This window comes from Sciurus carolinensis, chromosome 17 (assembly GCF_902686445.1).
Source record: "Sciurus carolinensis chromosome 17, mSciCar1.2, whole genome shotgun sequence".
In the NCBI taxonomy this organism is placed as follows: domain Eukaryota; kingdom Metazoa; phylum Chordata; class Mammalia; order Rodentia; family Sciuridae; genus Sciurus; species Sciurus carolinensis.
Window position 1 is genome coordinate 14,811,210 of NC_062229.1, and position 13,685 is coordinate 14,824,894.

Consider the following 13,685-nt stretch of genomic DNA (forward strand, 5'->3'; position numbering starts at 1 on the left):
TTTCTATTGTTATAACAAAATGCCTGAGGCCGGGCACTTTATAAAGAAAAGAGGTTTATTTAGCTCACAGATTGGGAGGTTCAAGGGCATGGCACCAGCTTCAGCTGGGCTCTGGTGGGGGCCCCTGTGGCTGTGTCACATTGGTAGCTGGCATCATGGTGGGTGTGCATGTCAGAGATCACATGGCAGGAGGGCCAGTCTTACTCTCCGATCACAACTGTGCAAGGCCCCCTGGAACTGCCTTCATCCCTCCAAGGGTGACACCTCCCACAGACACTGCCTCTTAAAGGTTCTGCTGATACCTAGGCCATCGTCCTGAGGACCAAACTCCCAGCCCTTGAACCTCGGGGAACCAGGCACCACCAAACCCCAGTTCCCCCCAGCAGGGCTTTGGAGGAGCAGAGCCACACGAAACCCAGCCATGGCCACGTTTGGAAACCAGGGTGGAGGCCAGGGTGCAGGAAGCCAGGTGGGGCCCCTTGCTTCCCCTGCGTGATGTCCCCTTGGCTGCCCCCAGGCCCCAGCAGCCCAGCCGACCTCGAGAAGGTGGCCCCACGTCTGCCTGGAGCCCCGGCCCCGTGGCCAAGGTTTCCCTAGGAAGTCGCAGGCTCGGTCTCGTGCTCCCCTCCTGAGGCTTCCTTGGGCCTCTCTCTCAGAGGCAGCCGTGACGATCACGTCCCCAGGCCTGGCAAGGATCGCGCACACAGGAAAGCGCACTCACCTTACAGCAGCGGGACAGTTTCTGAAACAACACCCTCATGTAACCCGGGCCCAAAGCAAGAACACGCTCAGCCTCCAGGAGCCCTGCGTGCCCTTGCGGTCACCAGGATGCCACCGAACCAGACGGCACACCTAGGGCTTGCTGGTTCCTGAACTTTGAGTGCAGGAGCCAGACGGCTTCTTTCCACCGACGTGAGAGATCCTTCCGAGTCACCCCGGCAGCTGCCCATCATCCAGCCTCTTGCGGCGAGCCCCGCCCCCGGCCCCGCCCCGGGCCCCGCCCCCCGTGCTCTCGCCACGCGCTTGCTACCTGCCGAGATTCGGGTGTTGGCCCCAGTGTGGGGCTGCGGGAAGGCTGCAGGGGACCCCCAGATCTGTCTCCAGGTGGTGGCTGTCACATTTCCCTGGGGATCTTCCCAGGAGTGCGTGCCTAGGTCAGGGCCCTGTCGCGCTCCGGCACAAACTGCCAGGTGACTTCCCCAAGCAGGTGGGCCTTGGAAACTCCCGGTGGGTCACCGTGAGCCATGAGCACCGGCTTTGTTTTCGCCTTGGGTTTTGTTCTGTGCGAGTCCATTTTCATTTTTATTTTATTCATGTATTTGTGCGGCGCTGGGGGTGGAGGCCAGGGCCCTGAGGACGCCGGCCAAGCGCCCACCGGGAGCTCCAGCCAGCCCTGCCCGGTGCTCAGGGACCTGTCTGCACGTCGTCATGGTAGAGCGTGTGAGCTGCGTCCATGTGCCCAGCATGTGGGGTCAGGGCGGTGGACTCTCCGTCTCCCTAGACGCTTGCTGGGCATTTCTGCCTGGGAACCTTCCGTCTTTTTAAGGCTCCGCTGAGCCCTCTGGGAATTCAGTTGCAGACACCAATGTCCCTTTCCTGGAGCGTTTGGCTCCCTCCAGATCCCACCTGGGTCTTGGGTCTCTGTTGGTTCCAGGGCCACACAGATGCCCCTGCGCCTGCCCAGGTCCCTCCTCTTCTAGCTCCAGCCTCACCCCGAGGTTTCTTTCCCGTCCCCTCCTTCAGCCCTGACCCGGGTGAGGTCGTGGGGGACGCGCTGGAAGCCAGCGCCCCCGCTGACCTCCGCCCCCGCCCCTCCCCTCGGTCAGCACCCTCCTGGTGCCGGGCACTGGCCCCTGCGGCTGGAGTCGCTGCCCCTGGGCCGCCCCTCGGCCCATCTTCTTCCTTTAAGACAGCAGCACGTGGGAGGCTCAGGAATCGCCCCAAGTGGAAACGTGGCCTCTGTTCAATCCTTTTCTTAAAACTCAAATAAAAGGAAGGACCCGCCGCGCAGATGGCTGGAGAGCTGGGGAGGACCTCGAGGAGGCGGCCAGCACCTGGCGGGAAGGAGGGACACGGGATGCGGCGCGCCCGGGCGGGAAGGAAAGCCTTGACCGCGAGACTCGGAGGCTGCCGGTGGAGGCCAGGGAGGGCGGGGCCTGGGCGTCGTGCCCTGTGTGTCCCTGGAACAGTTCTCAGCTGAGCCTCGGCATGTCGGTCAATGAAGGCGGAGAGAACAGACTCCACCGCGAGGGGCTCGCAGGTCGCAGGCCTGCGTGTTTATGGCTCCTGCAGCGAGGCCGGTGCGGGGCCTGAGCAAAGGAGCGCGTCCCGCCAGGAGAGCAGGAGCGCCGTGGGACCCCGCCCGCGCCGCTGGGCTCCTCAGATGCCAACGCACGACCGGTCAGACTCCGAGTGTCCCGTGTGTGTGAAGGGTCGGGAGTGTGGTGTCAGCGTGTCCGCGTCAGAGTCCAGGTGTGTGAGTGGTTGTGTGTGTGTGTCTGTGTGTGAATGGTTGTGTATATGAGTTGTTATGGGTGTGTGTGTGTGTCAGTGTCAGTGTGTGGTTGTGTCTGTGTGAGTAGTTGTGTGAGCATGTCTGTGTATGAGTGAGTGGTTGTGTGCACATGCAAGTGAGTGGCTGTGTCTGCGTGTGAGTGGTTGTGTGTGTGTCTATGTGAGTGCGAGTGGTTGTGAGCATGAGTGGTCTGTGTATGTGTGACTGTGGTTGTGAGTGTGTGTGTGTGTCTGTGAGTAGTGTGTGTGTGTGTGCATGAGTAGTTGTGTGTGTCTGTGTGTGTGTGTGGTTGTGAGTGGTTGTGTGAGTGGTTGTGTGTGTGTGTGCCTGTGTGTGTGAGTAGTGTGTGTCTGTGTGTCAGTGTGTGTGGTTGTGAGTGTGAGTAGTTGTGTGTGTGAGTACTTGTGTGTGTCTGTGAGTGTGTGTGTCTGTGAGTGTGTGTGGTTGTGTGAGTAGTTGTGTGTGTGAGTAGTTGTGTGTCTCTGTGTGTGTGAGTGTGTGTGGTTGTGAGTGTGTGTGGTTGTGTGAGTAGTTGTGTGTGTGAGTAGTTGTGTGTCTCTGTGTGTGTGAGTGTGCGTGGTTGTGAGTGTGCGTGGTTGTGTGCAGCCGGCTCTGCCCTGTCCTCCCGCCCCTGCCTGCCATCTGGAGGCACCGGCCGAGTGGCACTGGCCCCGCAGGCTGGACGTGGCGGTGCTCTGGGGTCCTCGGCGTCCAGGTGCTGATTTTGCTTGTGCTCCGTGTTGCACATCGGGGCACCGGGACCGTCTCTCGGGGACCTGCCACCCCGGCCGAGGGGGCGCTGAGTAGCTGTGGGGCAGCCTCGTGAGGGCGTCGCTAGAGCCTGCAGCGTCCAGGACGGGCGCAGTTTGCCCTGAACATCTTCAGCGGCTCTCGGACTTGCGGATGTGGAGCCGAGGACACGCCGGCCGCCGGGCTCAGCCGTGGAGTCCAGGCGCACCTGCGAGCCTGGCGGGGTCTCCGGTGCCGAGGACCACGTCCCCTCTGCCCATTGGTGCCGGAGCCAGAGGCCTGGCATCCACCCTGCCTGTCCCTGGCTGCGGCGGAGACCCCTGCGGAGCCTGGCCAGCGAGGGCCGCAGACCGTCCAGCAGATCGTCCTGGGCCCAAACTCGGCTCTGGGCAGAAACACAAGGGAGCCCGCGCGTGCCGCCCACGTCAGCTAAACACGCGCAAAGCCCTCGCGCGTTGCAGAAGCACTCCCGGCAAGCCGCCGCTGGTCTCCTGGGGAGGAGGGTGGAAACGGACGCGGCAGGGCTGAGTGCATCGTGTGCACCATGTGCACCCGGGGGCCGCGCACAGACCCAAGCGCAGGTGGCCAGGACCAGGGCGGGCGAGGGACTCCGTGCTGCACTCCAGGGCCTAGGTGGGGACTCGGAAGCAGTTCGCCCAAGAGGAGATAAGCCGGGGTCCATCCATCGAGCTGCTGTAGAGAAACGCCTGAGGCTGGATTGTCTATAAAGAACAGGGACTGAGCCGGGCGCTCAGTGATTCCAGCACCCGGGAGGCTGAGGCAGGAGGATCCCAAGTTGCAGCCCAGCCTCCGCAACTTACCCTGTCTCAAACAAAACATGAAAAGGCTGTGGATGTAGCTCAGTGGAAGAAGTTAATCCTGTGCAGTTCTGAGGCTGGAGTCCAAGATGGAGGCGGCCACATGGGTGCCCAGTGGAGGCTGTGCCAACGGAGGCTGCGCCCTGCCTCACGATGGCTCCTTGCCGGGTTGTTTCCCGTCGACCTCCAGCTTAGTGGAGGGCTCTGCCTTGGTGACAGTCACCTCCTAAAGACCCCGCCTCTTACTACTGGTACAAGGACTTTAGAGGGACACGCACACTCAGACCGTGGCACCAGAGGAATCGCGTCCCCTAGGCGTAGTGAGACTGCAGACCGCATGGGAAGCCACCCTGCCCCACAGTGTCCATCTCAGGAATGGTGACCAGGGCCTCCGAGAGGCAGGTACTTCATCTCACCTGAGGTTCCAGCCCACGGGGACCCCCTCCCTCCCCTGGCTTCCCAGCTCCTTCTCACCTCCCATCCTCTCAGCTGGTAACCTCCCTCTCACCACGAGGTCCTGCAACCCCAGGACCTTTGCACATGTTCCCCTCGCACCCACGTAGTCCATGGTCATTGAGTCCTGACTTCCAACCAGCAGAGAAAAGTCAAGCTCCTTCCCCTGCTCAGGCTGGGGGAGGCCTGGGCTGGGCTGAGGCCCCAGGGAAGGCCGGTGGGGTGGTGGAGATGGTACGACCAGTCTCTGGGCGCAGGCGCCATGCATCAGCTGCGTGACTGTGGTCAAGTAGCTTAACCCTCTGGGCCTCGGCCCCTGGCAGTGAAAGAGAGGAGAACCCAGAGCTGGTAAAGAGCGCAGAGCGTCGGATGCAGGCGGCTCACACATCCCCTCAGTTGCTGGTCCTGGTAGAATTCAGCTGCAAACCACAGAATCAAAGGTGATGGGAGCGAGGATGGCGGAGGCCGCCTTAGACGGAGCTCGCTGTGCGCTCACAGTTCTAGGTGTTTGCAGAAACTCCCACCCCTGAAGGGAAGTACGGTTATCATTCCCATTTTACACCCAGGAAACTGAAGCACAGAGAGGTTAAGTGAGTTGCTCAAGGCCACACAGCTAGCGATTGGAGGAACCGGGACTTGAAACCAGACTTCCTGATCTCTAGGAAGAATGTTTTGTTGTCCACATTACAAGAAGTCCGGAGGCTGAGCAGCTGGTGGCAGGGTGGGTCCGCAGTGTCCCCGAGGGACACTCCTCTGTCCTCGCTTTGGGGACTTAACTACTCACACCCCAAGATGGCTGCCTCGTTCCAGGATGTCTCCCCGGGTGTCCTGTGTGGACATGGAGCCCAGGTGGAGGAACAGGAAGAGGGGCTGTTTCCTGCTTCAGGACTTTTCTCAAAAGGAGGAAACCCTTCCCCAGAAGCAGTGGGCATGTGACGGGGTCATGTGACCAGAGCTCCCACCACAAGGACTCCTGGGAAAAAGAGGCTGTTGGGCACCTTTCTGATGGGAGGGGGGTTGGCAATGGAGTGGACGACCTGATGCTGCTCCCACTGCTGTGGATTTCTTGTTTTTGTGGTGGCAGGGAGGGAACCCAGGGGTGCTCTACCACTGGGCCATGCCCCCAGCCCTTCCAATAGCGTCTCGCCAAGTTGCTGAGGCTGGCCTCGAACTTGCTATCCTCCTGCCTCAGCCTCCTGAGCTGCTGGGATTGCAGGCTGCACTCCTGTGCCGGCTGCATGGTCTCCTCTGTAATCGCCCCAGCCTTCCATCTCTCTAGAATGGAGTCCACCAGGGTCGCTTTGGTTCAGGGTTGCTTCCTGGTGTGTTCGTCACCCACAGGCGTTTGCTGGGCCCTCCCGTATTCCAGGCGTGCCCTCCGGTGACGACCTCCTGTCCGGCTGTGCCTCGGCACTGACCTGCGAAATGGACCGTCCTGGGAACGGGCGTGGGAGGGAGCCGTCTCCCCAGTAGCTCTTGGGGTCGCAGGGCCGGTGTCCGGCGACTCTGACACAGACTCCGTCCCTCTCATTGCCGCCATCCTCATGGGGCACGTCTCTGAGCAGAACCAGGCACGGTGGCGCATACCTGTCCCCCCAGGTATTTGGGAGGCTGAGGCGGGAGGATCGCAATTCAAGGCCAGCTTAGCAAGACCCTGCCTCAAAATAAAAAGTGACAAAGTCCGGGGGTGCGGCTGTGTGGAGGGGCACCTGCCCAGCAGCAGGGAGCCAGGGAGTCTCAGTACTTCCGGAAAGAAAAAAAAACCAAGACCAGGAGAGAGTCTCCCACGAGGCCTGGGGCCTGGGCCACTGCCTGGCCGGTCCACCCCGGAGGCTGCATTTCTGAGGAGTGTGGCCCACGGCCTGTGGGTCTTGTGGGGCAGGTGACAGGCAGGCCTGTGGGCCCCAGCCAGGAGGGGACAGCAGGGTCCCAGCACCCGGCTCTCCGTCGAGACCCACGTCCTGTTTCCGTCTGGCTCTTCTCTTGCAGCATCCTGGCCACGGTCGGGACGGAGTTCGACCTGCGGACGCTGAGGGCAGTGCGCGTGCTGCGGCCGCTCAAGCTGGTGTCTGGAATCCCAAGTGCGTGAGTTTCCCACTGCCGAGGCCCCGGCCCCGGGCCCCCTCTGCAGCCTGTCTTGGGGCCCCTCCCGTGGCTCCTCCTTGGGGAGCCGCCCTGGGGACCCCCGGGAACCTGGCCGCAGGTCTGAGTGAGCTCCCGCGAGCAAGCCGGGAGCCTCACCCGCTCACTGAGCACCTCCTGTATACCGGGAGCCACGTTCGGCTCCACGCGTTGTCTCGTTCCGCACCCACGACCCCAAGGTTGAGAGCCCCATTTTACAGAGGGGAGAAACTGAGGCTTTGAAGGACTGAAAAGCCACGGCCGGGTCACACTGGGAGTTTGCAGGATGACCCGAGCCTGGGCAGCGGCCCTGGCGGGCTTTGCTGAGGTCCTGCCGCACCCTGGGTACAGCGGCCAGGGCTTCACGGGCAGACACCCGTTTCACAGGTGAGAAGCCTGAGGAAAGAGCAGGTGCTCACCTGCATTCCTACAGGCTCCGGGCCCCTCTGCTCCCGCCTCTGGCAGGACCCAGCACAGGCCCAGCTGCGGGATCACAGCAGGGGCAGGAGGCCCTGGTTCCACCGCCAGCACAGGGAAGGTCACTAGACGCAGCCACAAACCCGGCAGGGCCCCTCTTCAGCCCCGCTGCGCTCTCTGGAGCCCCTGCTGCGACAGGCACACGCTGTGTCTTCTCGTGTTTTAAACTCACTCCTCGCCACGACCGGCTGGGGACTCGGGTTCTGTGATACCAGCACTTTAAGAGACGCTGGCGGTGCCTGCCTTGGGGTCACTGCCCACGGGGGTTCAGGATTCAGCTCTCCCATCACCCCTGCTGGGGACGGAGCCCAGGGCCTGGCGCATGCGAGGCAGGCACTCACCACTGAGCTACCTCCCAGCCCCCAGGCTATTTCTCAGAGAACAAGGTGTTCCTACTCCAACTCGGAATCCCAGGAGGTGCCTGTGTCGTGGTGAACGCAGGGCCACCGCGTGCTGGCACCAGGAGGGTCTCCACGTATGCCACCACTGTGTGACGTGCCACCTCTGTGACATGCCCAGTGCCAGGCTGGCGTGGGGGTTGGCTTTCTGCGACCCTCATGAACGCCCAGCTAGCCGGCATGTCAGAAGGAGGGATTTACCTGGCACTGAGCTGCAGGTTCCAGCCCACAGCCAGGCCGCCCTGCCCTTGGGCCTGTGGCGAGCCAGGGGTCAGGGCGGGAGCAGGGGCGGGCACCCCCTCACCCTTCCCCAGCCCCAGGGAAGGGGAGGGGCAGGTCCACAATCCCTTTAGACAGACTCCCGCTGGCTAGGCACCTCCCGCCAGGCCACACCTCGGGGAGTCCCTGTGCGTCCAGCCTTGGACACGTGGCCCTGGGAGGACATCCCAGGTCTGATCCAGCACAGGGGCTGCTGTAAGCGCCACTTACAGATGGCGACGCCCAGGCTCGGACTGCAACCTGGCCTGTCCAAGGTCACTTCCAAGACAGGCATTCAGGTCTCCCCCTCGGAGAGCCCAGGGCAGAGGCTGGGGAGGGGAGGAGGAGCCCAGGATGCCCCCTCTGCTGGAGTCCAGCCCAGCCCGACCCACAGAGAGCACTAGGTGCACCAGAGCCGTCCTCTGCTGGGAGGCAGGGAGACTGGCCTTCTCGACCTCTCTGGGCGGTTATCGAGGACGGGGCCTGGGAAAGCAGGCATGCACAGCAGAGCTGGGTCCCAAGAGTGATTCTACAAGGAAGGGGGGCTGCCGAGCCTTTGGCAGCCAGCACCCTCAGCAGCTGTGGGGCGTGTGACCAGCACCCCGAGAAGGCCCGTGCCGGGCGCCAGGAGGTCCAGCCTCGCCCATTGCACTGCACTGCCCATTAGCATGGTGCTCACCCTGAGGCCCTTGGAGTGGCACAGCCCTTCGGACTAGCCGATCGCTCCCCCCACTTACCACGGCCCAGAAGCAGCAGAGCCCCAAGCTGTAGGTAGGACCCTCACTGTGACCACGGACCTGTCTCCCTACCCATGGATTCCCTGTGGCTGCTGTGCCCATGGATTCTACCAACGGGGGATCGAAACTGTTCATGGAAAAACTGCGTCTGCACTGAACACTCGCCAGGATCCTGAAGGGCACGGCCTCACAGATACCTCCCGCGCTGGTATAAGTCAGGCACGGGCAGGGAGCTGGGGCGAGTTAAGCCCCCCAGAGGCTGCACTGGGTTCCGTGCAGGGCCTGTGCCATCTCCCACGAGCGGCTGAGCAGATGCTTAGAGGATTCCGGAACAAGTCCCCCGAGGATGCCAAGCACCACAGTACAGCCGTGGGATCGGACCTCAGTTGGAACCAAGAGGTCTTACTCCATCTCCTTCCCGACTGCTCAAAAGAAAAGGGAGGGGGCTCTTGTTATCACGGACATTCCTGAGTCTCCGACTGGGGGACTTTCCGAGCAGGATGCAAACTTAAGCCGTGTGGACGTCGCCTCTTCCTCTCCCAGAGGACCGCGAAGCTCCCGTCCAAGCACCACCCGGATGGTGCCACCCTGAGCTCAGGCGGGATCAGGGCTGGCCTGGGCTCCCTGCTCTGCCGTGGCGTGCCCACCCTCTGCCCCCAGGGCCCCCGTCCTCTCTCACCACCACGGGTCTTAGGTCCGATGCTCAAAGCAGAGCATCAAGCTTCAGGTTCCCTGGGCTTGGGTTGCAACCCCGGCTCTGCCGTTCCTGGGCCCTCGGAGGACCGCAGCCCCTCCCTGGGCCTTGCTGCCCTTCGTGTAAACTGGGGTGACCCTTCCCTGCAGCCGCAGGGGACAGTGTGCACTCGGGTTCCTCGGGACAGAGAGCTACAGCCAGCTGGAGGGCGCCCGTGTGACTAGGAAAAGACGCCCCTCTTGTCAGGAGACAAAGCGGGGAAGGAGGAGGAGCCCCTTCTGGGTGGAAACTGCCCAGGGCCCCAAAAATGGCTCAGAAAGCCGCGGACGGGCCAAGCGACCCAAGTCCCTGCTGAAGAACTTTAAAGGGGCTCTTCTGCAGAACTGGGCAGGACTGTCCCTCTTGCCCCGGGCCAGCCTCCAGGTTGCCCGCATTCCCTCCGCCTCGGGCGTCCTGGGCGGACCTGGGCGCCGGCTCACGGGCTGTGTCTCTGTCTCCCCAGGCTTACAGGTCGTCCTGAAGTCCATCATGAAGGCGATGATCCCTCTGCTGCAGATCGGCCTCCTCCTGTTTTTTGCGATCCTTATTTTTGCAATCATAGGGTTAGAATTTTATATGGGGAAATTTCATACCACCTGCTTTGAAGAGGGGACAGGTAGGTCACACAGCGGGCGTGCGTTGTCCGAGTCCTCCCTGGGGTGGGGCTGGCGCTTTCTCCTGGTGGGTGGGAGACGCTCCTGTGCAGAGCCCGGCTGCACCCCAGGGGCAGGGGTTTCACGGGACGGCCCCAGGCTGCAGCCCTGGGAGGAGGGTCGAGAGGAGGGCAGGTACCGAAGGGGGTGCTGCTGACCGCTGACCCTGGGGCCGCTGGACCATCCTGCTGGGCATCGCTAGGGCACCCACCATTCAGAACAGTACCCCAGCCAGGGGACCAGAGCGGGCCCTGCGTGGGCACTGGACCCAGGCCATGGACAGGGCTCCTTCAGGGACCTCAGCCTGTCCTAGGTGGGTGGGGGGCCCTGCCTGCCTTCGTGTCGGGCAGCACGGTTATCCTGTGGAAGAGCTGAGCACAGGGGGACCCCCCTGGTCCCCAGGATGTGCCCCGGATGCTCCTGCCCGTCAGGACCAGCCCCAGCCAGGGTCCCGGCCCCTCCTGCCCGAGTTAGTCCAGCGCCCGGCAAGCAGGGCAGGCCGGAGACACCTGGGCCAGGCTCGGGACCCACAGCCGGGCAGGACCAGGTTCCTGCCCATCCACGAATCCCTGCCGGATTTCCAGCTGAATCCCTGGTGCCCAGCTCCAGGCCGCCTGTTGCCATGGAGTCACACAAGAGGGGACGCCCAGGGCCCGGACCCCCGGCTGTTCCCACGCAGGCAGCTGGGTGGCCACGCTGGAGCTGTGAACCGGGGAGCTGTGGCCCAGGGGGCAGGCAGAGCAGAGAGAAGTGGGACCTCTGAGTGGGAGGGCGGCCATGGAGGAGGACCCGGAAGTGGCTCCCTCCCTCCTTCCCCACCCAGCACCCCCAGCGGATCAGCAGAGGGAGCTCCTGAGACCTGTCCCCAGGCCCCCCAGGGAGGGACAGCCCAGGGGGAGGGCTGTTCTGAAAGGCTGGGCCTGGGAGGGGCTTGTGCTTCTTCCCTGGCTTCTCCGTTCTCCTCTCCTGGGCCTGGGAAGTTTGCTCAATATGGAACGTCCCAATTATTTCTTTCCCCAGTGAAGAAGGTGTTAATTGAGGCAGAGCTATTTCTGCACCTGGCCTCGGCACCCAGGTGGAAATGGGGGGAGGGAGGAGAGAGGGAGGGGGAGAGGAGGGAAGGGAGGAGGGAGGAGGGAGGGGAGGAGGGGGAGGGAGCTCTGGCCCTTGGGCACCACCAGTCATGCGCAGAGAAACCCCCCGGACTCCTGCATCCGGGGCTTTCGTGAAGTTTTTGGTGTTTTTTCCATCTGAGTCGGACTGGAGGGGAAGCGGGGCTGGCTTGGGTCTGAGTGGGGCTGTGGGGGATGGACGTGGGGGCAGGAAGCCTCCATTTAGGCGGATGACTGAAAAGCTCACGATTAAAAATATCAGAGGTGTGAGTTAAGGGACAGATATATACAGACACCCCGGCAGCAGGTTAATTTTAAAATGTATTTATAACCAAGTTCCTCAGCCTCTCTGGATGGTGGTGCTTCTAGAAGCAACCCTGGGAGAGCTTCGTGTGGCGGGGCCTCGCGGGGACCGTCCCTGCACCCCGGGGGCAGAGGCAGAGAGAGCACCTGCCTCCTGAGAGCTTCCACACTCCTTGGAGGAACGTGACCGTCACCTGGAGCCGTGACAAGGCCGAGGCGTGACTCTGTCTGCATGCCACCCCAGCGTGGAAACAGGGGCCACCAGAGGCCTGAAGCAAGGGAACATCCGAGGTGACGGCTGAGCCAGGGACAAGCCAGCCGTGGGCCCGTGGAGACAGGCAGCCCCCGGGGCCACCCTGAGGCCTGGCCCCGCGCCCTGCGTGTGAGGGTTCTCTGCGTCCCCATCTGTTGGTTCCGGAAGGCGCCCCAGGAGCGGGCAGCCGGGCTCACGCTTCTCATCGCTGCAGTGCGAAAGTCCACGGGACGCCTCACGGGACACGCTGCCCTCTGGGGTGCCCACAAGCCCGGGCACCATGCTGTGAGCCAGAAGCTGTCCAGCGGGATGAGCACACACCCCCGTCCTCGTGGGACGCGTCACTGTTTTTTGGCCTTCATGAGCGTCCCTCACTGCAGAGTCCTTCCCTGTCCCTGCTCTGGCCAGTGAGGACCCCAAGGTGGACCTGGCTCAGCTGCCCCCCAGCCCTACCAGGCCTGGGATCTGGACCTGACCTTCGGCGTCCAGCCCGTGGCTTCCTGGAGGCCATCCTGGTCTCTGCGAGAGGGGCACCCCTGGCTCACTTCTGCCTCCTGCTGTGTGGGGACAGCAGCTCCTGTTCGTCATCCTCAGCGAAGGCAGGGACGTGTGCCACCATCCTGTCCCCAGAACGGCTCCCTGAGCCCAAGATGCATCGAGAAGCAGAAGACAGCACGGGTACGGAATGGGAACCCGGTGACCAGTACGTCCCAAAGGCGGAGTGACCAGCAACCCCAAGTCCATGGCACCTTCAACAGACCTGACCACGGGTCGCAGGTCTTGTCCTGACAGGGGTCTGGGGACTGGCAAAGCAAAACCTGTCCCCGATCACCAGCCAACTCCATCAGAAATCCAAAAGAGAAAGGACGCTCCAAAAGCACTTAGAATCTAAGAGACACGCCGCTTCTCCGTGGGTGCAGTGACCGTGGGTCTGAGACCCCTGGCTGGCACAGCGGATGTGAAGAGGGACAGAGACAAGAGGGGTCGTCCAGCGCTGCGGGCGTTGGCACGGGCCAGAGGGACGTCGGCAACCCTCGTCCACTCCTCCCTGGCTCCTCAGATACCTGACAAGTTTTGTGAAACAGAAGTGTCCTCGTCATTCACGAGTCAAAGAAGAAACAGTGGGAATGGGAAATGACTTGGCAGTAATGACAACTGGCGACACCTAGGAGAAGCCCGAAAGCCGCACTTGAGGGGTAGCTGATAGCCTCAGAGTGGACCCAGCTCAGAAGTGTAGGGAAGTGACCGCAAGTAAACCCAGCAAAGCTCGGGGGGGCCACAGTGAAGGCGAAGCCCCACCGCCACCCACAGGTCCCCTTTGTGGTTGGCCTTCCCTGACCCTTCCCTGACCTCCTCCCCTTCCCTTCACAGATGACATTCAGGGCGAGTCCCCGGCTCCGTGCGGGACAGAGGAGCCCGCGCGCACCTGCCCCAACGGGACCAGGTGCCAGCCCTACTGGGAGGGGCCCAACAACGGGATCACGCAGTTCGACAACATCCTGTTCGCCGTCCTGACGGTTTTCCAGTGCATCACCATGGAAGGCTGGACTGATCTCCTCTACAACGTAAGTGACGCTGGGCCGCCGCTGGCCGCCAGGGCACAGGGAGGTGGCCCCCTGGGACCAGGGCGGCTCCCAGGGCTGGGTGCAGCCGGGAAACAGAGCCAGGAGAGGCAGCCTGAGGCCCAGCCTCTGAGGAGTCCAGGGTGGAGGCTCGCCCAGACCTGCAGCCACAGGAGGTCCCGGGGCGGGGAGGTCTGGAGGACACACAAGCGCTACCTCTTTTGGCTGCACACCAGTGTTTAGAGGTCACTTTAGCTTTTCAAATCTCTCAAACCCCACGTGGATAAAAGAGTCGCGACTTTGAATCCGGGCAGGGTGGCCGCACCCCAGGGCCCTCCCCGCCCGAGGTGGGGGTCACGGGGCCAAGGGCACAGAGTCACCGGGGCTGCATGGCTCAGTGTGGCGCACACCCGGCGTCGCCCGGGACCCGGGATTCCCGCGCAGGTCCAGATTCCCTGCGATTTCCCTGCGCTTCGGCCAGATCCCTCCGCGCTCTGTCTACGCCCCCGAGGGCCGCGGACAGCCAGCCGGCCCCTCGTGGC

General features: G+C 62.9%; 1 protein-coding gene across 1 annotated transcript in view; it reads left to right on the top strand.

Moving 5' to 3' along the window:
- Cacna1a (calcium voltage-gated channel subunit alpha1 A) overlaps positions 1–13,685 on the top strand; it is a 248,011-nt gene that overhangs the window by 136,358 nt on the left and 97,968 nt on the right. Inside the window, 3 exon segments of the mRNA XM_047531985.1 lie at positions 6,526–6,617; positions 9,724–9,876; positions 12,953–13,146. Of these exon segments, the coding sequence (XP_047387941.1) occupies positions 6,526–6,617; positions 9,724–9,876; positions 12,953–13,146 (439 nt within the window).